This window comes from Simochromis diagramma, unplaced genomic scaffold (assembly GCF_900408965.1).
Source record: "Simochromis diagramma unplaced genomic scaffold, fSimDia1.1 OVJJ01000715.1, whole genome shotgun sequence".
Taxonomy (NCBI): domain Eukaryota; kingdom Metazoa; phylum Chordata; class Actinopteri; order Cichliformes; family Cichlidae; genus Simochromis; species Simochromis diagramma.
In genome coordinates this window covers 2,030,443-2,052,915 of record NW_024387128.1, presented here as the reverse complement: position 1 = coordinate 2,052,915, position 22,473 = coordinate 2,030,443, and the positions used below count along the sequence as shown (strand labels likewise).

At 40.4% G+C, this 22,473-nt stretch overlaps 1 protein-coding gene across 10 annotated transcripts in view; it reads right to left on the bottom strand.

The window, feature by feature from the left end:
- The window catches only part of LOC120743428 (protein 4.1-like), a 44,327-nt gene that overhangs the window by 6,828 nt on the left and 15,026 nt on the right, over positions 1-22,473 (bottom strand). For 2 of the 10 annotated variants that reach the window (XM_040047068.1, XM_040047067.1), the window contains exons 1-19: positions 21,296-21,397; positions 17,550-17,640; positions 17,298-17,471; positions 17,030-17,134; positions 16,916-16,958; positions 16,766-16,841; positions 16,553-16,674; positions 16,365-16,461; positions 16,194-16,281; positions 12,821-12,865; positions 11,965-12,117; positions 9,323-9,420; positions 8,946-9,121; positions 7,475-7,558; positions 6,729-6,833; positions 6,500-6,627; positions 5,069-5,116; positions 4,949-4,978; positions 4,650-4,826 (exon numbers count right to left, since the gene is read on the bottom strand). In XM_040047068.1, coding sequence (XP_039903002.1) covers positions 4,650-4,826; positions 4,949-4,978; positions 5,069-5,116; positions 6,500-6,627; positions 6,729-6,833; positions 7,475-7,558; positions 8,946-9,121; positions 9,323-9,420; positions 11,965-12,117; positions 12,821-12,865; positions 16,194-16,281; positions 16,365-16,461; positions 16,553-16,674; positions 16,766-16,841; positions 16,916-16,958; positions 17,030-17,134; positions 17,298-17,471; positions 17,550-17,630 — 1,830 coding nt within the window. In that variant the 5' untranslated portion in view covers positions 17,631-17,640; positions 21,296-21,397. The other 8 variants (XM_040047059.1, XM_040047058.1, XM_040047066.1 and 5 more) reach the window with 8 other exon arrangements.

Below are 22,473 nucleotides of genomic sequence, written 5' to 3'. Positions count from 1 at the left end.
GAGTTTGGCGTTTGCCAGATGCGTTTATGGTGTGGGGTTGTTTTTCAGGTGTTGGGCTCGACCCCTCTTCTTAAGTAACTCTTCAGACATTTTGGACAATTTCATGTTCCCACCTTTATGGGAACAGTTTTTGGATGGCTTGTTCCAGCATGATTGTGTACCAGTAAACAATGCAAGGTTCACAGAGACATGGATGAGTGATTTTGGTGTGGAGGGACTTGAACGGCCTGCACAAAGTCCTGAGCTCAACACAACAGAACAACATGAATTAGAGTGGAGACTACAAGACAGTCTTTCTCATCCAGCATCAGTGTCTGACCTCACAAATGCACTTTTGGAATAATGGTGAGAAATTCCCATAAACACATTCCTAAATCTTTTGGAAATCCCTTTTAGAAGCCAGGCTGACACAATGTCAGAACTCTGCTGAGCCAAGTATTCCTTTGGCTTTAACTCATGTAAAACAGCTAACTCATCTGCAGAGGAATTTTATTTGAAGAGTTACAGTTTCAGAGCTCATCACAGCACAGAAACAGCTTTAGTGAAGGTTAAAATGATCTTTTTGTGGCATCTGACAGTGGACTCATCTCTGTGCTTGTCCTGCTAGACCTCAGTGCAGCATTTGATACTGCAGACCATAATATATTATTACAGCGATTAGAGCATACTGTAGTCAATATCTCTGAAATTAGAAACATCCTGTGTCAGAGTGATGTTAGGCAGTCTTTTAGGCTAGACTACTGTAATTGATTATTAACAGGATTTCTTAAAACATCCTTAAAAAGTCTTCAGTTGATTCAAAAAGCTTCAGCAAGAAAACTGAGAGACGGGCTTACTTGTGGTTGCTATATTAAGGCTTATTAAGGCTTATAGAAAATATTAAATTTCTTTTAAAAGAACATGAAACAGAGTTTGTCCTGAAGATCTATATTTCTTAATGATGCTCATTTGGTAAATGGACTGGTTCTTATATAGTGCTTTTCTACTCTTCTGAGCACTCAAAGCGCTTTACACAACTTGTGCATTCACACAAGCACATTTTTTCTAGGTGCTTTCTAAGTAACATTCACACACACACTCATACTCTGATGGATGCATCGGAGAGCAATTTGGGGTTAGTATTTTCCCCAAGGATTTCGGCATGCACACTAGGGGAAGCCAGGAATCGAACCACCAACCTTCCGATCAGTAGATTACCTGCTCTACCACCTGAGCTACAGCCACCCCTTTGGGAAAGTTCACAATATAGTAAACTGTAATGTCAACTAGACACTGGGGTGGTGTAGCTCAGATGTAGAGCAAGCCATCTATTAATTGAAAAGCTGGTGGCAAATATCCTTGGGTAAGTTATTAACACCAAGTTGCTCTTATTCATCCATTAAAGTGTGAATTGGTAAATGTAAATGTTAGAACTTATACATAAAAACAAATGCTGTTGTGAATGGGTGAATGAGGGATGTTGTACAAAGTGCTTTGAGTGCTCAGGTAGAGTAGAAAAGAGCTGCATAACAACCAGTCCAATCATTATTTACATTAATAAACAATGAAACAAAAACAAGACAATCCCCACCTAACTAGTTCTTTCTCTTCCAGTCTTCATAATCTCCCCTCAGTTCTAAGCACTCCTCATGAGGCTTCTTAAACAACAACGTTACAGGATTAACAATTAGTTTTGACTTTTAAATAAAAGGATTACGGGTAACTTCAGAATCCCTAAGTTTGCTTTAAGAATAAGTCCAATTTGCTCTAAGAGAAAAGTGTCTTTGGCTCAGGGTTGGACACTTTTTTTTTGTTCCAACTGAATTAATTGATCAGTAGTGGTTCTCTTATCAAAGTGTGCCATGGCAACATCAGTGGAACTGAGCCACTTTGGTGACAAGGTTAAACTTGCATTTACCTTGCTAAACTTCCTATCCTGCTTTGTTGTACAGGCCTCATGAAGTACTGAGACAACTTATTATGAAATCTCTCATTGTGGTGGATTTGTGACTTGCTGTCTCTTTGCTTACACCTCGCATGGACAGGAATGTTAATAAAAAGGCAGCAGCTTCCAACAAAGTAAAAAAGCATTACAAAGTCAAAGTAACCAACCAAAACAGAAGTGAAAAATAGCAGTAAAATGGAGTTAAGCCACACCCCCAAGCTCACTAAGGATAAATAAACAACAACAAACAGAAGAAAACAACTAGAAAAATCAGCTTCCTGTTTTCCATTTTGATCAAAGGAGAAGACACAAAATGGTTTCTGGGAGGAGGTGAAGCAAGAAGCTGGGCAGAGTTTAAACTGAACACTGCAGCTCACAGGTGCCGCTTCCTGGAGAAGAAGGAAACCCAATCAAAAACAGAGAAGGACCAGCACCACTAGATTGGATAAGCTCTGTTGTGATTGATTGCTACATACTCACTGACCATCTATGGCAGACAATGAAATAGGATGAAAGCACTATAAAAACAGTAATATCAACAAGTCACACTTTTCCATTTAAGTTTTATAATTTAGAAGATTTGTCAGCATCAGGACACCGTCGCACATTTCTTTTAGATGGGTAGAGGAACCTGCTGGAATCATGTAATCTTTAAATAAGAAAAACTTTTGGTTTTTTAAAACTACCTGTCAGCAACAAGACAGTCTAAGACACACATTACGTGGAAATCAGCTAATGCCACAAAAGATGCAAAACAACCAATCACAACAGAGCAGAACATCCATTATGATCTAATCCAGCATCAATTGTGATTAAAATCCTGTAATCAATTTTTTCTGATGGAAAATCAACTTTTCTGCAGCATCTCCTTTTCAGACCACCAGGAGACCTAGTTCACCAGGTGGAGATCCTGGTCTCCTGATACTCTGGTCCCTCAGATATCTACAGTCTTTTGGAGCTCAAGACATTCAGTTTGAACTAGCTCAGGCGAGCCAGTGTTAAGCCACGCTTCCTGTGTCAGTGCTGCAGAGGTTAACATTTTGCTGCCAGGTTGTTGTTTTCATGCTTGTTTTCATGCTGACCACCAACCAACCAATCAGCATACCACTGCTGCCATGAAAGGTGATTTCCTGCCAGAGATGGGGCTTAGCTTGTCCAGTGAGGATGTAGGGGTGGCAGGGAAGGACTTCACAGAGACTCTGGCCCCACAGAAGTCGAGACCTTCAGCCACACCAATCATTTGTCTGTTGTCAACAGGTGGCAGGTCCGAAGGTGAAGTCGGAGTCTTTACCTCAGGGATGGCAATCAGCGGTCCCTCTGTGATGTCATCGTCAGCAGTGAGCTGTGAAATGTGTTGAACTTGTTGGCAGGGTTTGACACTTGCTGTTGTCATGGTAGCATCAGAGCTGTCATCCATGATCGTCATGGTAAAAACCCTGCCAGAGACTGTGCAGTAAGTCTGCCCCACTGTGTAGCTCTTCTTTTTGAATGGCCGAGGAGGAGCTTGGTTTGTCATGAACCCGCCCTCCTGGAGCGCACAGGTAAGCAATATTAAATAAGCACAGACTCAGCAAGAAATCATGTGACATACGAGACCAGTTTCCTGAGCGCAAAAGAAAGATATAGCCATTATGACAGCAATAATCCAGTCATTTTGGACTTTAAAGCATAACACCTGATTTGGTTGCTGCCATATTTCTTTGTTTTTCCTTTGTTTGATTGTTGCTAGAAGTTACTATGTTTTGTTGAGAGGATGTAGTGGTTAGATGTAGTGTTATAAACAAATAATATAAACAACACAAGCTTCATACATACTGTAAATGGTATGAGTGCTACTGGCTAACTAGTGCTAAATTACAGACTAATAAAACAGTAGAATTTCATTCTCTGAAACTATAGTGAAACTGGTTGGGCCGTAACACAATACACAAATACAGTGGGAAGGCCCAGTTTAATGACTCAAAGTAGCGGCGGTGAAGCCAGACAGATGCAGATCAGCTCTGTCTGCCTGTGTGAATGTTGAACGGGCAAGATACTGAACGCCATCTTTCTCACCAAGGCTTATCCAAAGTTTATTTGATATTACATTGAGGTTTTATTCAAGTTCCACCAGTTTCAGCTTAAATTCTACTGTTGTTGAGCTGAAGAGCAACTAAACTTCTAGGAAGTTTCTACTGATCGTAAGGGTCATAAATCAATCAGCTTTGAGATACAGATCAATATTTCCCGTTTATAACTGTCAACAGGAGGTAACAACAAGCACATAGACATGTGACCTGTAGATCTATTTTCACCTCCTGCTATTGGGGGTTTTCCTCGGGGCTGGTTAACTTGGGCCCATGAAGAATTTTCAAAACTATTGAGACAGTCTAAATGTCTGCAACCCCGACATCTGAAAGATAAGATTGGGATTAGTTTTCTTATCAACATGCTAACAGCAAATTGGGATAATGGCACCGGCTCCTGTAGTGCAACACTTTTATGCAAGTGAGCACAGCTTTACACACACATTACCAAAAAAAAGGTACCTGAAAAAAACCCGGTTTAACTTCAAAGATATGTATTGTAAATATTCAACCCACAAACTGTGGCAATGTACTACATCACAATTAATGGAAAAGTTACAAGCTCCAAAATTCCAAGTCACAGCACTGAAACAACATTTACCAACTGCAGGTGTCTGTGAACCCAATGCCACAAGATAACCCATCCATGACTGTCTCACCTCATCAGGCTCCAGAGGTTCAATCATTGGGGAGTCATCGACCCTTCGGAGAGGTGACGAGGCCAGACGCTTCTCCCACTCTGTCATTCCTCCTCCTTCTCCTTCTCCTCCCTCTAAAAAGGAGCGTCTGAGGGCGCTGATGGTGCTCTGAGGTTTCTGCATCTCCTCAGGACTACCCTAAAGACAGGGCAGAGAGAGAGAGGGGGGGGGGGGGATGTAAGATGAGACAGAAGACATAAGTGAGGACAGAAGAGGGATCAACACATGGTAATATGAAGAAAAAATAGTTCAGGTGTTACCTGAGTTTTCAAATCTTCATCTTGGTCAGACTGTCAGATAGATAGGTAGGCAGAGAGACAGGTTATGTTAACAAGTCTTTCCACAATGGAATTATTAACCATACGATCACAGATGTGTACCTCAGTAGCTGTCAGGTCTTCGTCCACAGCAGTATCAGTTAGCTCAGTCTGAACAAGAAAAAGTAAGTAAGCAAAAAAAACCCAAAAACGTTTAAGTTGAATTATCAGTGCAAATATAACCTCCAGATCAAAACCAGTTAGTTCGCCTTCTGCTGTGAAATGAAGTGTGGTAGGATCTGAAATAGTTTCAAAGAGCAACTTGCAGGTTTGGGACCTCAGAGGGAAAATTAAGCAATGAGGCAAAAATGCACATATTGAAATAACCCTTTTAAAGTTGTTTTTGTAGCAGAGTTTCTGTCCACCTCTGCTTGACTGCAACAGGAGAGAGAGTAGCTGATGAGGTCGATATCAGCAATAGGAAATGGGTTTTTGTTAAACTGTGTCTCTCACCCACCCATGACACTAGTGAAAGAACTACACCAGCTATTAGTATCATACAGTTCTGGCTTCTAAATTCTAATCAAGGCTTCATACATCCAGGAACTTAAATTAACCGCGCATGTATTTCTTTCATGACTGAAACAGCAGCAAAGTCCTTTCTTCCCCTGCACAAACCACCAAATAACTCTCTTGCAAACCATGTAAAATGCATGTGTTCACTTCCAAACTGATTCCTAACAAATATTATATGCAAATAAAGAGAATCTTTAACCTGCAAGCTGCTCTTTAACCGAGGATTCAAATGGTAAAAACATCTACTTTTGTAAAAACTAAATATAAAGTTGAGCACATAGAGAACTTCAGTAGGAATGTCAGATTATTATTACGTTTGTATTATATGCATTTTTCTCATTTTACCAGCTGCTGGGAGTAACACAAACTTGATTTAATGAGAAGGATGGCACATGTATGGGGTTAACACACCATTTTAAATGTTTGTGGGCCTTCATGGTTTCATGGTTCTGGGTGATTTTGACCCAGCATTTTTAGTTTCTTGTATTTTGTTACTATTCTGTATCCTATGTTTCGGTTTAATTCTGGTTAAGAGTTTAGTGTAGGTTTTGTTCAGTGTCTGTGCCTGTTGTGTTTCCTGTTTTACTTTGAAAGTCCGTGTCTCATGTCAGTGTGTCTAGTTTTGCTTCCCTTGCCTCGTTAAGTTTGATTTCTCCCAGCTGTATTTAAGCCCTGTGTTTTCCTTGCCCTGTGTTGCGTTGTACTCACATTATTGTTTTGTGTTTCTGTTTGTTTCCCAGTTTTTAAGTTCCTGTCCCCAGTTTAGTGTTTGAAGGTTTTGGTTTATTTTGTAAAGATTATTTCCCATGAAGAGTTTGTTTTCCCAGGATTAAAGCTGTGTTTAAGGTGGATCGGGGTGTAGGTGGGTCCTACACCCTACCTGCCACACAGCACAACATCAAACATGGGGCCCAAAATCTAGTTTTTCATACAGCAATAGAAAACTGGTCAGATTGGGTTGACAGGTGAGACAATTACTTTGGTGTCTATTTTCTGAGGAGTGAGAGTACTCTGCTGTGAAATCTCTGTTTCTTTGGTTTCCTCTTCCTCTTCCTCCTCCTCTTGCTCCTTTTCATTCACATTCTCCACTTCCTGCACCTCCTCAACTAGAGTGACATAGGAAAAAAAGAGAAGTTTGTGCAAGGTCTTAGATAATTTGACAGATTAAGTATCTGGTTCAAGATCAACCACAGACATTGTTTCTTACCTTGAACTTCACTGCTCTCTTCCATTCTCTTCTCAGGTGTTACTGTTGTGATGAGGTCACTGATGGCGATGGCTTTAGATGCTCCATACAGCCCAGAACCCATATCTATATACACACACAGAAGTGCACCAGCCCTAATGTCATCACAATAACATCAACAGGTACAACAGTAAAGACAGCAACCACTATGATGCTCATTCAAGCTGTGTTTGTTCTCATCAGCAGCAAAGCATCACGACTTCTCTGTCAGAGTAATGGCACACTCAGCCAATTAACAGCTCAGGGTGCATGCACAGTAGCCTGGGCCAATCAGCATTCAGAACCACCACCAAGCCATGACCGCATATTATTTTGAATATCATGGCTCATTGAGCTCTGTTAGCTGTGTGGTTAATGGGGCTAATAACTAGTGTCAACATAACCGTGCACTGAGACTGATAAATTCTGTCAGATAATTTATCTGGACATCAAAATATTGGCAACAGGTTTATTTGAGCGATATGGTTGTTTAACCTTACATGTGACAAACATGTAATACTTTTGCATTCTGCTGAAAACAGGATGCAAGTCTGAGGGCATGTGAGCAGAATGAACAGAAATGTACAGCTGTTATCAGGTGTATCGGAGTGAAGCAGAGTAACCAAGTACACGGCATTCCTGAACAAGCTGAATAAAGCGATCGGAGCCCAGTCACAGAGCAGTACCACAGCAGCCAGTAGCAGTGCAACTGCAGTATTGAGCACTACCTGTGTGAATGCCACCATTGACTTTTGGGGAAGCTGTGATGGCTTGAGAGACAATCGGAGAGGAGGTAGGTCCAGTCTGTGAAGCTGAGAACCAATCACAAACTGGTCAAATACTGAGGAAGAATGAACTAATCAGTCAGTGCTGAACCTAAACATAAGGCTAATGGGTTAGTGAGGTATGCTAAACCTAGAGTCAGAGTTCTTAGCATCAGGATGGTTGCTTGTTTTCAACCTGGCTAGAACTCTAGAGTAACTTATGCTGAACAAGTTTATCTTTATGCAGGTTTATAATGGCTCTTTTTTTGTGTTGTTGGGAGTATATAGGAAACAAAAACAGGAAATACAATAATATACCCCCATTTAAACCAAAAAAAAGCAAAAAAGATTTTCTCCTGGACTGTACATACAAATTACACTCTTAAAATTATGCAGTAGGCATAGAGCCAGTACCTAACAGTCTTCTTCATATAATTCATTTCAGTCTGATTGAAAGAGCGACAATTCACAACAGCTGTTGACTCAATGTCCCACAATACTGGAGAGAAAACTCCAAAGAACAGACAATCCTATGTGAGCAAGTACTTGGTGACAGTGTGGAGGACGAACTCCCTTTTAACTGTCCGAACCAGGAAGGGCAGCCATTTGTCACAAACAGTTGTGAGGTAAGGGGAAAGTTAAGAGGGGGGAAAAGTATAGGTAGTAAGCATAAAACAGAGTTTATGGTAGAGAGAAGACAAACTCACAATACAATGCAACAATGAAACCCATTATTCCAAATGACTTGTGCTGGTCATGAGCAGTTTGGTACTGGATTGAGCAAAGGATGTGTTTACATGGTGAAATTTGACTGTGGCTCACTGCATTTGTGCGACAATTGGAAAGAAAGAATGACACGGAGCATACACACATAGAAAACATAGACACAAACCTTGGTTCAGTTACTTAACCAGCTGTCAGCACAGTGCATACTACTCCACACAGAACTTTGATAATACTGCTCAAGTCATTTTGACTTTGCTGAGCTAGCTAACACAAAAACATATCCATATGTTTTTGTTATGTGGCTTCACAAAAATCCAGTAACCAAGATTACAATTAATACTTATAAAACAGCGAGTACCATATTCATATAAATGGACAATGTTGGTACAACATTAAAAAAAATATGGACTGACCTAGTTGGCCTTGGAAAGAAAAACAAACTCATAGTTCAAATTCCCCATTCCTCCTTTGTAGTACAGGTCTAGTACTCGGAATATTCCAGTAAATACAAGGAAAAATTTGACTTCCAAACTTGGTACAATTGGATGCACTATTGCCACTAGTATTACTACTTGGACCAGTATGATACAACTAGAGCTATAGTGACCAGTTCTCTCATTGCAAACTGTTTACAATGCGCAATACTAATAACCCATATTAACCCTGTTAGCACTCTGGGAAACATAACTGATGCAGAATTCACGAGTACCTCCATCTAAACTGCGGCTCAACATGCTCCTCTTGCTGATACATCGTGGGAAATGCGGTGCTGGTCTGGATATCTGAGCACTGGCTCTGCGACTCTGAATCTGAGTCCGACCGCTGTAACGAAACTTTGAACCCAGAGTCAGGAACTTCTTAGGAGTTTCTTCTGGTGATAATAGCCTGAGAGAGGAGAGACACACAGGGAAGAGAATAAGATGGAGATGAGCAAGGGGAGATGAGATGAGGAGAATTTGAAAAACAAGCACACAGACAGGGTGGAGGGCAGGCCAGAGAGAAGTAAGGAGACAAAAGATGGCTGTCACAAAACTGATCACATGATTTCTGAAACAAACCACACGTTGTGACATGATCTTGACTGACCTGAAAAAGGAGTGATGTTCCACACACACCTTCCAGAGTCTCTTAGCAGCTCTATGGTTGAACAGCTTAAAACCAATGGTGGACTCAAACTGCTCGAACTGAAGACGGGGAGAGACAGATTATTTATCAACATCTTAGCTTTAAAATAAACCCATCAGTAGGTGTCACTCTCGCACATCCTATACCAATATCACTAAACTACATTCAGACACATTTTGAATGTGATGTCTGAATAAGGTGGGGTGTTTCTGGTTTACAAGCCTCTGCAACATTCTTGCAGGTCTGGAGCAGTAACTCTGGACGGGGAGACTGGAGGCGGGGTTCCTCTTTTCAGGAAAGAGGCCCAGAGAATGTGTTCCAAATTTCAGGGGATCATACTTCTTAGTCTCCCTGGAATAATCTGTGCCAGGGTCTCAGGGAGGAGTGTCCGTCCATCAGTTGTAGTGATTAAGAGCAATGGGTGTGGACCAGCTCTTGACCTTACTCAAGTGTGCACGGGAGTTCAGCGGTGGCTGATGGACTCTGCCAGAGCTGCTCTTTGTCAAAGATTCTCTTTGTAATTTTTATGGAAAGAATTTCTGTGTCCAGCCAAGCAGCAGAGGATGGTCTTAACTAGGGCTGCCACAAACGATTATTTTGATAGTCGACTAGTCACCGATTATTTATGCGATTAGTCGACTAATCAGATCATCATCCACTGGACGTAAAACTACAGCTTATTGCACCAGCAGCATCTGCTCTTATATAACTATCATTAGCTTACAGCTTTAAGCTTTTAAGGTGCTAACTAAAAATAAAGACAAGATGATAGTTTATTCAATTTTAATGAAATTTGCAGATTGTTTCGGTAAAGTTTAATAAACTCCTTGCTATCTAAAATATAACAGGACACCGGAGTATATTCTCCAGCATCTCACACTTCGGATAATCAGCTGTCTGCTTTACGTTTATTCAGCTGTGTAAAAACTATAACTTTAATCTCAGCCAAACCGATTTACTCAGGAACAAATAAAATACTAAAAAAAAAAAAAAAAAAAAAAAAAAGCCAAACAACAACATTTTTAATTTATCTAAGTGACTCATATATATTTAACCTGAGTCGCGAAAGACGGCGGTGGGTTTGAAAACAATTTGCTGGGAGTCCGGTGTTCTCACGGCGCTAGTGACCTAGCCCCCGGCTAGCTATCGAGCTAGTGGGTAACAGACATCTCCGAAAACGTCGGAGCGCTTTTGAAAATATGTGGTGTCCTGATAAACTGAACCGATATTTGAGGTTTACACAGCTACATTCTCGCCTGAAAATATGTTAAACGTTTATTTTGTGACCCAGAAAGAATAATAAGAGTAATATTAAAACTAACTAGCTACCGCCATTGTTGGAAACTAAACTGGGCCGCGCTATGAATTCTGGGACACAGCTGCTTCTTCTTCTTCGGGGTTTAACGGCAGCTGGCATCCTTGTACATGCAGTGCTGCCATCTTCTGTTTCAGTCCGTTATTACACTCTTAAATCCTGCTACTTCTGCGTCTTTTGCGATCTTACAAAGCTTCAAACGACACGTCGACTATTAAATCAGTCGTCGACGATTTTGATAGTCGACGTAATCGTGACTAGTCGACAAATCGTGGCAGCCCTAGTCTTAACCATGGTCTGTGGTCTAGTCATCATATGATGAACTTCAATTAGCAGTGAAGTGGTGTGTATCTGAATATAAACCACACTGGTGAGAAACATCCAAGATTAAGGCCCTGGTCCTCAGATAGAAAACGGTTCCACGCCCACTCTGGGTTTGGAGTGAGTGGAAGAGTTTTATCATTTTCAGCTCTTTTTTTGTGAGGTGGGAAGAGTGGAGGGCGGTATTGACAGACAGAAGGATCTGCAGTAATGTGAACACTCTAATCTGCTGTTGTGGTGATGAGAGTGCGGTGTTAAGGCAAGGTTTTTGATTTACTGGTTGATCTACGTTCCAGTGTTCACCTATGGTGACAAGCCAATAAGCTGATACAAGCAATGTAAACAAGTTTTCTTTGAAGTGTGTCTGTGCTTAGCAATAGGATGAGCAGCTCAGCCACACTTGTTTATTTGTAACCAGGTTAAAAGTGACTCCCACATTGCGCACTGTGCAAACAGTTTCAGTCGGGATTTAGAGTCCACTGTAATACAGACACAGCACTAGAGAAGTTTACGAATGACCTAATTCTTTTTAAGCAGGCATGTTTATTTTGCCACTCCCTGAATTTTTTTCAATCTTTGAAAATTATGTTTTTTGCTAATTAATAATAATAATACGTTTTATTTGAAAGCGCCTTTCAAAACACTCAAATTATTATGTTTATGTTTTTTGCTAATTATGAGATGTAACCAAATGCTATCAACTCAAGACCATTTATTTCAGAAAACTGTTGTAAAATAATGAGGAAACAGTCTACACCTGGATATGAAATGGCTTATCATTCAGTTGTCAAACTATGCTTGAGCATTTTGCAGGGACTAAGTAACATTACAGAAACATTACGCTGCTGAAGTACAGCATAAGGGTCAGTGTAACATAGATATATCAACATAGATGTATCATAATACTCTGTTTAACAGTGAGTGAAATAAAGCCACCTTGTGGCCAGTCATCAATGTGTGTTCTTACCTCTCCTGGTCGGATCTTGATGTAGAAGTTGTTTCTTTTGTACGAAATCTTCAGGATCTTTGGCCACGAGAACCTGTTGATCCTCAGTCTATCTCTGTAGACCAGCAGACCACTATTGCACACACCCAGCATAATGGCCACACCCTCTGAGTCCTGCACAAATACACAAAAACACCCAAACTAACACAGAACTCTCCAGTCATGTTTATCATTGTAGATGGATCCTAAAACCAAGAAAGTGTTTTAAAATATTTTCGGGCACTTAAATTGGGATTGAAATAACACTTTTGGGAGAAATGAATCGTGTTTATTTTAAGTCAATTCCAGCAGTCTGTATTACATGAAGATGCAGCATCACCAGTTTGATTTAAAAAAAAAAAAACAAAGCTTAGAAAATTTGCTTATTTGTTTTTTTCAATGTTTTTAGAGGTTCTTATAAAGCCGCTGTTATTTTCCTTTTCGGTGCAGGTCTGAATCTGAGTTGAGCTGTTGAAATCTGCGGTTCTCAGTTTCTATTGAAACTATATCGCTCAAAACTTCTTTAGACTGCAGTTCTATCTGGACACATGAGAGATTTAAACTGTGATCACAGCTCAGAGAATCAGAATATCAAGTGTTACATTAGACAAGCAGCCTCAGTTTTCTCAGTTGTGTCTTTCAATCAGCACTACTTGATGCTTAAAATGGGAGCATGGGGGTGGATTTAAGGCTTACTGTGAAGTCAGGAGCTGTTTATGAATAACTAACTCTACACAAAAACAGTAACATCCAGATGGAAATGTTTGGATTAACACACACATACACATTTAAAATACAACCACATATAAACACGCCTACACACAGGAAAGAGTCTTACCTCTGACTTAGCTGAAGACAGGCAAACAAAGCCGCTTCCTATCATCTACTCCATTCAGACAGACAGACAGATGACAAACAAATAAAAAAACAAAACAAACAACAAAAAACCGAGCAACAACAGAACAGCTGGTCTAAAGTTATACCAGTTTTATACCATTACAACACCATTGTACATAAAAACATTAAAGGGTAATGCTATCGTCCCTGCAAGCGCTAACCATCAGTGTTTAGCTTACTGTCATTCAGTGCAAGCAAGTTTCTTCATCTTTGTGGTGCTCTTTGTTTAAATGAAGCTGCTCACTGATCACATGTACATGCGCCACTTATAGCATGTTTCCATCAAACAGGATATCTTAGACAGGTGCACCTATCTCCTACGGAGCATAATAACACCATGGCAGCAAAAATTTAAGTAATGACTTCAATGATATTTAACAACTGGAAAAATACAACAGCGCGGGAGTGACGACTTTGTCTTTTACAGCCCGCAAAATTCTGATTTTGTGAAGCAGGTCATTTCATTTTATACGTTATAAATTTATAAAAGAGAATTCACAGACGTTCCAGCCTTGCTGGAGAAAAAAGTGGTTCTCTCTGTTTGTCAAATGGTTAATAACTGAATACAGCAAAAAGGTAAAATGAATTATCAGCATGTGCATGGACATCTGTGCAAATTCACATCCAGTCTGCAACACGTTTTATTAACAGCCAGTCACACAATTTCTTACTTAACTTGCCAAACAACGTACTAAGCCTAAAGGCCCTTCCACAGTAGAGTTACTGGGAGAGTAACTTTTTTTTAGAAATGTATAGACTAAAACTCTCTGAGAAGATTCTTTGAATGTTTGTGTACACAGGTACATTTGAGCCATAGACCTTGGCCAGTATGTCCAGTCATTTTGCAGTTTTTTGCCTCATCTTCATATTTGAATCCACTAATTCTCCACCCTCAGCTTCAGAAGTGTGCTCTTGTTCAGATGCTCTGCCTTTACTTCTATGCAATATTAGGCAGTGTCAGTGTTCAGCAGTCATTGGCTACTACATTTTTATTTATTTTCCTATAAGTGTTTGCAACATATGAGATCCTTGCTATCGTTCTTCATTATATCAAAGAAACATGTAAAAATATAAAATAATGTAAATGGTAAAGTGGTAAAGTCAAGGGGGAAAAAGGCCTGTTGTTCTTGCATCAAGATTGGCTGGACACCCATTGAGTGGAATAGGTCCCAGCCCCTCTGCAATCCTGAAATAGATAAGCAACTATGAAAATGGATTGATGTATGAATGACTCGGGAGAACTAAGTAAGTCGAGATGGATTCAATCATCCAAGATAAGTGCACATGCTCGTGTCTTATAATAAATCCTGGAAACCATGATCAACAATTCTGTGATTGCAGGATTTGAGCTTTGCCTCAGCAGAGCACAAGCTCCATGGGAAATAGCTAAAGGTGGCATAAAAAAACAAAGGCAAAAACGAGAAAATTGGGGTGACAAAAAGTAACAATAAGATGAAAACAGTCATTATATAACTGAAATTAATTACATTTAATGGCATTTTCCTCTATAGCACAACAAGTATAAACCGCTGAAAGAAAGGGAATGTCATAAGTTTTTTTTTTTTTCTGGTAACATGGTGAGGATATTACAGCTCAAGCACCTGATTTTTTTTTTTTTGTTTTCATATGAAGTTGGCTTGTGTTTTTCCTTTACACATACAAAGTGATGAAAAATCTGCACAGGCCGACAGTTGTTCTGCCTGGAGCAAGGCCTGTTGTCCCAAAGGAGCTATGGAGGAGACAAAAGCTGGAGCTAAATGGAGAGCTAAGAGGCGCATATATCATCATGGGGTTTGTACACTCACATTTCCTGCACTGTGGTGTGACCTTTTTTTTTTTTTTTTTTTAACAGAGAGTTAATCTGAAGAAATGTGGAGGGATGGCACTAGCAGATAAACGTGGTATAATTCCAGACAAGTGCAGCAAAGTGATTACTCTGTGGCCTGAATATTGAACTGCTAGCTGTAGGATGCAGCCATATTACTTGCTGCGGGAATTTTCTCCTGTCATTGCTCTGGCTGTTTGAATTCAGTTTGAATCAATATACTGGTTAGATTCCTCCATCAACTGGACATAGAGGTCATCTCCAAAATCCTCCAAAACTGTAGCTGCACTAAATGGTAACACATACGCACACACACGGCAAAATGACACAAAATGCAGAGAATGACATCCATTCTTCAAAAATGTCATTCTGTGATGTGTGTTTCATACACAGTGAATCAGTGGAAAACAGCCTTGATGGAAAAACCATTACTGTCAACAAATATGCACACACATGCATACAAACACACTCACATGTAATTGACTCTTGACAGGAACTGGGCCATCCATATTGATCAGATTGTTGGGTCCAGAAACCAAAACACACTGTGTGCTTTCATATGTTCATTCAAGGACGAACACAGTCTGAGCACATTTAATAATCGTGGGGTCAGGATAAAGAAGACGAACAGTGCTTCAATCTAGTCGAATCTGACAACTGACATCAGTTAAAATTAACGGTCGAAGCCTCTGGATCCTAGCTTGGCTACCAGTAGTTAAATCTGTCATTTTCTTTCACATATACATGTTTTGTTAAGTGAAATCAATAAGTGCTTTGCACCTGACCTGGGAATCAGCTGATTCTACACTGCTTAAAACATTAAATAACCACTTTGAAAACACATCAAATCTCAATATAAAAAATAAAGCATGCTGGTTGTCAGTTACTGATAAGGCCTGGGTAATGTGTTGGGAATGAAATGATCAGCCTGCAGAGGCCTGAATTCAAAGACACCAGGAAAATCAAATTCTGTCACATAAGCTCAGGATGAACCAGCTCTCATCTGTGAAAAGCTAATACCAGCGGTGGCCCTGACAGTTCTGGTATTCTGTGGGAAATGCCAGTCTCCATGGTACCGGGCAGTGAGGACTAGAGGACGTCGGGCCGCCCTCGTGACAGCCTCACCCTTTAAGAAAATGCTTTCTAAAGACCTGAACTAATCATGAATTGCTGTATCACTACAACATCTATTAAGAATATAATGTTGACACTTGTGTATTTATGAACTGCTGGACTCGTTCCATTTCATTTGTAAATGCTTCATGATGTATAGCTAGTCCTTGTCACACTAAATAACTGGTAGCTGCCTGAATTATCTATGACTTGCAATATTACTAAGTATTTAAAATGCCTCAATTTTATCTGTGTGCAGGTGGAAACATGCAGGTTTGGTATAGATAACCGATCACTATTGTGATGATTTAGGGTAGAAACTAAGTTGTTGCTATTTTTTAAATAACAGGGCTTACTGTCAACAGAGTGTCTTTACCTTTGCATGATGGAGGTCGACTCCATACATGGAAAGTTTCTTTACATTTTCCAGGAAATGCATCTCTGCTTCAGCTGGAGTCATTCCTCTAAAAACACAGTCATACACTTAAAAAATTTTGCTGCTCTGAATATTGACACCGTTTAGAAAAAAATATGTGCGGTGAACAACCTGTAGGTTTTGTGCAGCTCTGTGATCTTCTCTTCCATTTCTTTAGTTTGATTCGGAGCAAAGCACAATTCACTGATGTAGTCTGCACCACAGTCATCTGAAATATGTAAACAGACGAACGAGCAGTCAGAGTGAGAGAGAAATGTGGACAGAGAGGTCACAGTAGTATAATAGGGCAGAGTGAGTACCGGGATCATAGTCTCCAAGCTCTGATTGGACTGTGTAGGAGCCGAGGATGGTGTGAGTTGCAAACGAACAAGGAAGACGACCAGAAACTATATCCTGTCTGAGCTGGAGACACAGGAAGTACCTGAAGGCAGAAAAAATTATCAGCGTCATCATACATGGAAACAAGTGAGACATGCACTATAAAGCTTTGATTGACAGGTGTGTGAGCCTACCTGGTGATGTCCTCAGACAGCTGTGCAGGATCAGGAGGGTAAAACTTCACATTAAAAGAGAAGTTCCAGGGAACACCTGTGAGACACACAGCGATGAGTTGTATAACACACAGGGTTAACCTGCCGAACTTGCTGTGGGACCATACTGACCTCTGACCTGCTTCTTCATCTCCTTTCCTGGATCCAACCAGTTCTACAATGAAAAGGTCAGAGGTTAGAAAGACAGGTGGAAGACAGTAAACAGATGGACGGGTGGACAGGTACCTTGTTATTGTCAGCATCTCTGAAGGACAAAGCGAAGTAGTCTCTCTCTAGCAGGTTTATGTGTTCACAAACCTTCTCAAACAGCTGCAGACCTCGAGCTCGTTTCTAAGCACAGACAGAAATCGGTCAGTGATTTTACCGTTTGTCATTTTGGGCTATCTCCCTCCTGATTGTTATTTCTGTTGTGATTTATATCTTTTATCGGTACTCCATCTGTCTTCACTTTTTCCTCATCTCCATGCCCCTTTACATGAACAAGCCATCTCACCTCCACGATGGAGGTGAACATGGAGCCATCTAGCAGGGTCACTCTGGCCTGCATTGTTCTAAAGCTCAGTGGGTTTCTAGCAGGAGAGCGAGCAATCCAGCTGCTTGACGACAGGTTACTGGCTGAGTCCTCTGCCAAGGAGCTCTGAGCTTGGGACACCCCACCCTTCTCACCCTAAGGAAGCAGGAAGTGATGTCATAGCAGTATTGATCTCATGATGTTTACTGATCCTTCTATCCTTTGTGTTTTTACCTGTTTCGGTGTGGAGTGGTTGGCAGCTTCAGGGAAAGACTCCGCCTCTGTGGGCTGGGCTTCACCTAGCTCTGTCGTCATGGTGAGTCACCTGCCATATATTAATAACATGGTTACCATAGAGTTTTGTGGTGTTAAAGCACGAGAAAACACTGTCTGAATGTCACATAAACGCTGGGTTCAGATATAGTAGTAATAAACATTATAATGTGGTTGAAAGGAGTAGAAAAGGACCAAATAACTGCTGGCTCAATTTTTTTTTTATAAAGGTAAATGATAAGCTGTGTATGCGACACACTGCATTTAGCAGTATTTTCACACTTTAACAATAAAGCATCAAAACGTCACAAGTTCAAATATTGGTGATGTAGGATAACCAGTCAGTGTTTTCACCAAAGATATTTTATTTACAGTCACAAGAGAAACAAGTAAACCTGATTCAAACACAAAGTTTGAATTTGATTGAATAATACCCGATTATTCTGTCTCATCAAACTGAACAGCCTGACCCCCATCCAGCTGTCAGGTGATGGTTTGCCATGGCAACATGAGGGAGCGGAGGGAGGGATTAAGGCTAAAATACAAGCTGATGTAATGTGGTTTGGAGTCTGACAGACAATGGCGATGATGTTGTTGTTGTTTTATTCATTGCTTTTATCAAATCCATAGAGTCCATAAAATTACTATGTTAACTGGCTTGCACAGAGTGCATGAAACTGTATCCTAAATCAATATTCAAACTTAATAATAACTTGAACCAAACTAAACCAGAATGAGTTCAGACTGGATTGAGGTTATTACTGAACTGTTTAGGGTCAAGTTGTTCTTCAATATGATAACAGAAATTACACACATCATGTTTCCTGTAGGTACTCTGTATTCTGCACTGGGAGCGCACAAATACACTCCAGGCACCGCTCAAGCTCCTGCCCTTTTGGCCTCTTATTTCATAAGCGCCTTTTTTGTGACACAGATTTTTTTTTAGTTTCTATTTCAATGTTTTGATATTAAATTTGGCTCATGGAATCAGTTTCTAAACAAAATGTCTGTTTTTGCATCTTGTGAAGTCCTTGTGGATCCTCTTCACTATATCACACAAATGTAGAAAATAATATTTGAATGTAATTACATGAAAAACTAACTTTGTCCCATGGTCAAAACATTTGGCACCCAATGACGTGCAAATACTTGGATGTTAGAAATGTTGTGATCAGTGGCAGGTGCAAGAATACATCAAAGTGTGTGCAAGTCCATCAGAAATGAGCAGCAGCATGTATTAAAACGTGAGTATTAATTAAATACAATGATAAACATTTCTGAAGCTAGACAGAAATGCATCAGTTTGTGCAATGATGCACCAACTACTTTGGATCATTTGTGAATATTACCACACATGCATAAGGACAGTCTGAACATTGAGTGAGTATATAAAGCTAGCTCCAAGTACTCGTCATTTAATATGTTCACATATTCGCTTTCTGCTGTTTATCTGGGAAGCAGCTCCCAAATGACCAAGCTCCTCACGTTACCTCTAGTCCTGAGCCCAGGCACTCTTTCAGCCCTTCTCATTATTTTGATTTTTACTACACAGAGCTTGTTGAGAGTAAGAATGTAAATCAACGGGTAAATTGACAGTCTCACTTTAGTACCTAGCTCGCTCTTCACCACAACAAACTGATACAGAGTCTGCACCACTGCGCGTTAGTCTTCTGTCATCTGCCACTCAAATCTCCCCACACTCGTGGCCAAACTTCTCTACCCTTTTCCAACTGAGAAACATTGCCAAAGACTTCTCCCTAATAATCACCCAAGTCACTTCTAATTTAGATGCAAATGACCCAAGTGCAAGCTGGAGTTTATTGCTTGATGAAGCCAGCAAAACCACATCATTGGCAAAAAACAGAGATGAGATCCTGAGGCCACTAAACCAGACCTTTGAAAAACTCAGGACGAAATCTCATCCAACCACAGGCACTGCCACTAAGGAGTTGTTTAACTACCTCAGGGATCTTTGGGAGGCTGTGGATTAGATGATAGTGAGTCATCTACTAGTTGGAAGGTCAGTAAATTGATTTGAGTTGACTCGATTCGAGTCATTCGGTCTAATGAAAACATGTTGGAAATCTGTCTGCATTTACAAATTACATAGCAGTTGTTTCCAAACCTTCAACAGTCTCTCTGAGAGTGAGTGCAGTCTGTCAGTCAGGCTGCAGCTGAGAGGTTGCCTCCTATCGCCTTACAATCAGAGGTGCTTGTTAGTTTTGCATTAGTTATGCAAAACATTGCCCACAATGACATAAAGCCCAAACATGTCTGAGACCAAGAGCAGCAGGTCTCAAGGTAAAAAGGTCATGTTAGTAATGTTTTTCATACAAAGCTTTTCTGCACTTTTCTCTATACTTCGTCTACATAAGAGAGCACTTTAAGGTTCAGTATCGTGCCCAAGGGTACTTTGGCATGGAGACTGAAGCAACCAGCGATCAGGGTCAGTACATGACAGCCACCCACCAAAAAAAAAGGGGCTGGTCTAAAAATACTATGCAAGAACAAGGTAACATGGTGGGAAAGGTGGTTTTTAAGTAACCGTTTAAAAAGAAAATAAACCTAGATGCAACATCTCAGGTAGAAAATATTCTTCAGTTTCTGAAGAGTTAAGTTACTTTATGTATTGTTAATGTGTTAAAATAGTTATGGTACATTTTTACTTAAATTTTCCAGCACCTGGGATATTTTAGTGCTTACATTTGACCTGCATTTTATTGCACCTGCATCCTGACAAATTTACTCATCGAGTTAGGTAGTCTGTCATCAGTGAACTTATTGTAAAAGACAGAAAATGCCCTTCTTTTTGTTTGCACTTATCCTGCTGCCTGCACTCACTGATAAGACATGTTTCAGTTTTTCTTTTTCTATATTATCAAAAATATCATTACATCAAATTTACCTGAATATCATGATAAAACTTTACAGCCATAACTAAGTAACATTAGTTAATAAATAAAATAGTTTCTGAAGCTAATGAGCAAGGCTCATTCCCCATGACACATTAGAAAAACTAAACAGTCTCGAGTATAATGATTTACTTTATAATGCATACCTGCACACCTTATCTAAATTGCAGAGTTGGGGGGTGTAGCAGCTATTGTATGGTGACAGCTGTCTTTAATATTGACGTTGGCCCCTGACACAAAGAGAAGAGAATTTTTTTTTAAAAGCACTTCAGTCCAACACAGTCATTAACCATGACCTCACAAATAAATACATCATTTAGTTTACTGGGTTCATTAGAGGTCACATTTATAGCAGAGCTGTTGCACTAAATTCGAATAGTTTACACAGACCGGTGTACCTAATAAAGTGACAGATTTTCACAATATCAGCTGATTCATCGAATCTGCTGCCAGCATCCACAGACCCACAGACACAGAGCCTAAACCGGGTTTGTTTAATATATCACATTCATTCTGGATCAATTACTGGTGTAATTTCATATAAAAAAGATTTTTATATCCTACGGCGGTTTTTCCGGTGGACGAGACTGTCCCGGCGTGTTTGAGTCTTTGTGGTCCTGCAGCAGGAAACAAACACACACCCTGAGCTGCAGTGTGATGAAGTACTAATGATGCTCCTTCGCGCTGTCTCTCTTATCATCGATAACAAACTGCTCATGGCTTCAGTCACTGATCACTGAACAGTAATCGCTATTCTTTCTCCCGCTCTTAAGTAAATCATCCCGTCATCTTTACCTGTCCTGAGCAGGACGTTTGCCCTCTTCCTCCCGGTAACGGACAGCTTTTTTTTCCTGATCACGTCATCTCTCACTACGACACACCGTGTCGCCGTGGCGAACCGCTGACGTCAGGACGCAAGGTGCTTTCAGATGTAATTTGTTTTTTAAATAAAGATGAAAACAGTGTTACGCTGAAGAGTACGGACCCCCAAGAGTGCCAAAATAAAATAACTAAATACATCATTAGCCCTTTATTTTCCAAGATTCATACAATCCTAATATCATCCATTTTAACCATTTTAATTTTCTATATAGCCCGAAATGGTAAATAAAAGGTTAAGAAATTGGTTAAACGTGTTGTTAATTAATTAAAATTGAAAATGAATAACTAATTGATTAAAAGCATCATTTTTATTTTAAAAAGATGTAAAATTATTTCGCTTTTAATTCTTATATATGGTCCCAGTGCTGCAGCGCTTCTTGGATTTATTTTTATCTGACAACCTCACCCATCGCTCTGCAGTTGCTCTTCCTTGGGTGTTTCTCAATACCAGCTAAGAGTTTGTACTCCTTCCTGCTTGGAAAGTGCACTCAGGAGTGCAGACATCTGATTATAGGAGGACTGTGAGACAGTAGTATACTAGAGGATATCAGCTCAGCTTTACTATGTGCTTTACTAGTTATTTAAAGTTTTCCAAAGCCCCACAAAGCCAAGCTGGCAGCACCCACCAGCCCCCAGTCATTCCCCGGTTGCACCGCTGCCAACACCCAGCACCACATCCGCCCCACCTAGAACCAAGAGACGACACAGCAGATGCAAATATGGAGCCCCTGCATAGCTGCCACAGTACCTACCCAACCACAGCAAGCTAACCCTCATGGAGACACCAGGAGGCACACCAGGCTAGCCCCCACCCCCAACACCCACAGAGGTCCAACCCCCATAAGGACTGGGAAGCGAACAGCAAGAGTTAGAGACACAGGGGGCCGACGGCACAGTTCCACCTGATTGTGTGGAGGGATTGGTGAGTTGCATTATCATGGCAGTTGGGCTAGAGGAGAGCAGGCAGTCAATACACATTATTGCCAGTCAGACAGTCAGATGGTAGGGTCTGTGCTGCAGTGACAGTTCAAATAATTTCATGATGGACTGAAGCACAGGAAGCATGAAACAATTCAAATAGCGTAACAATC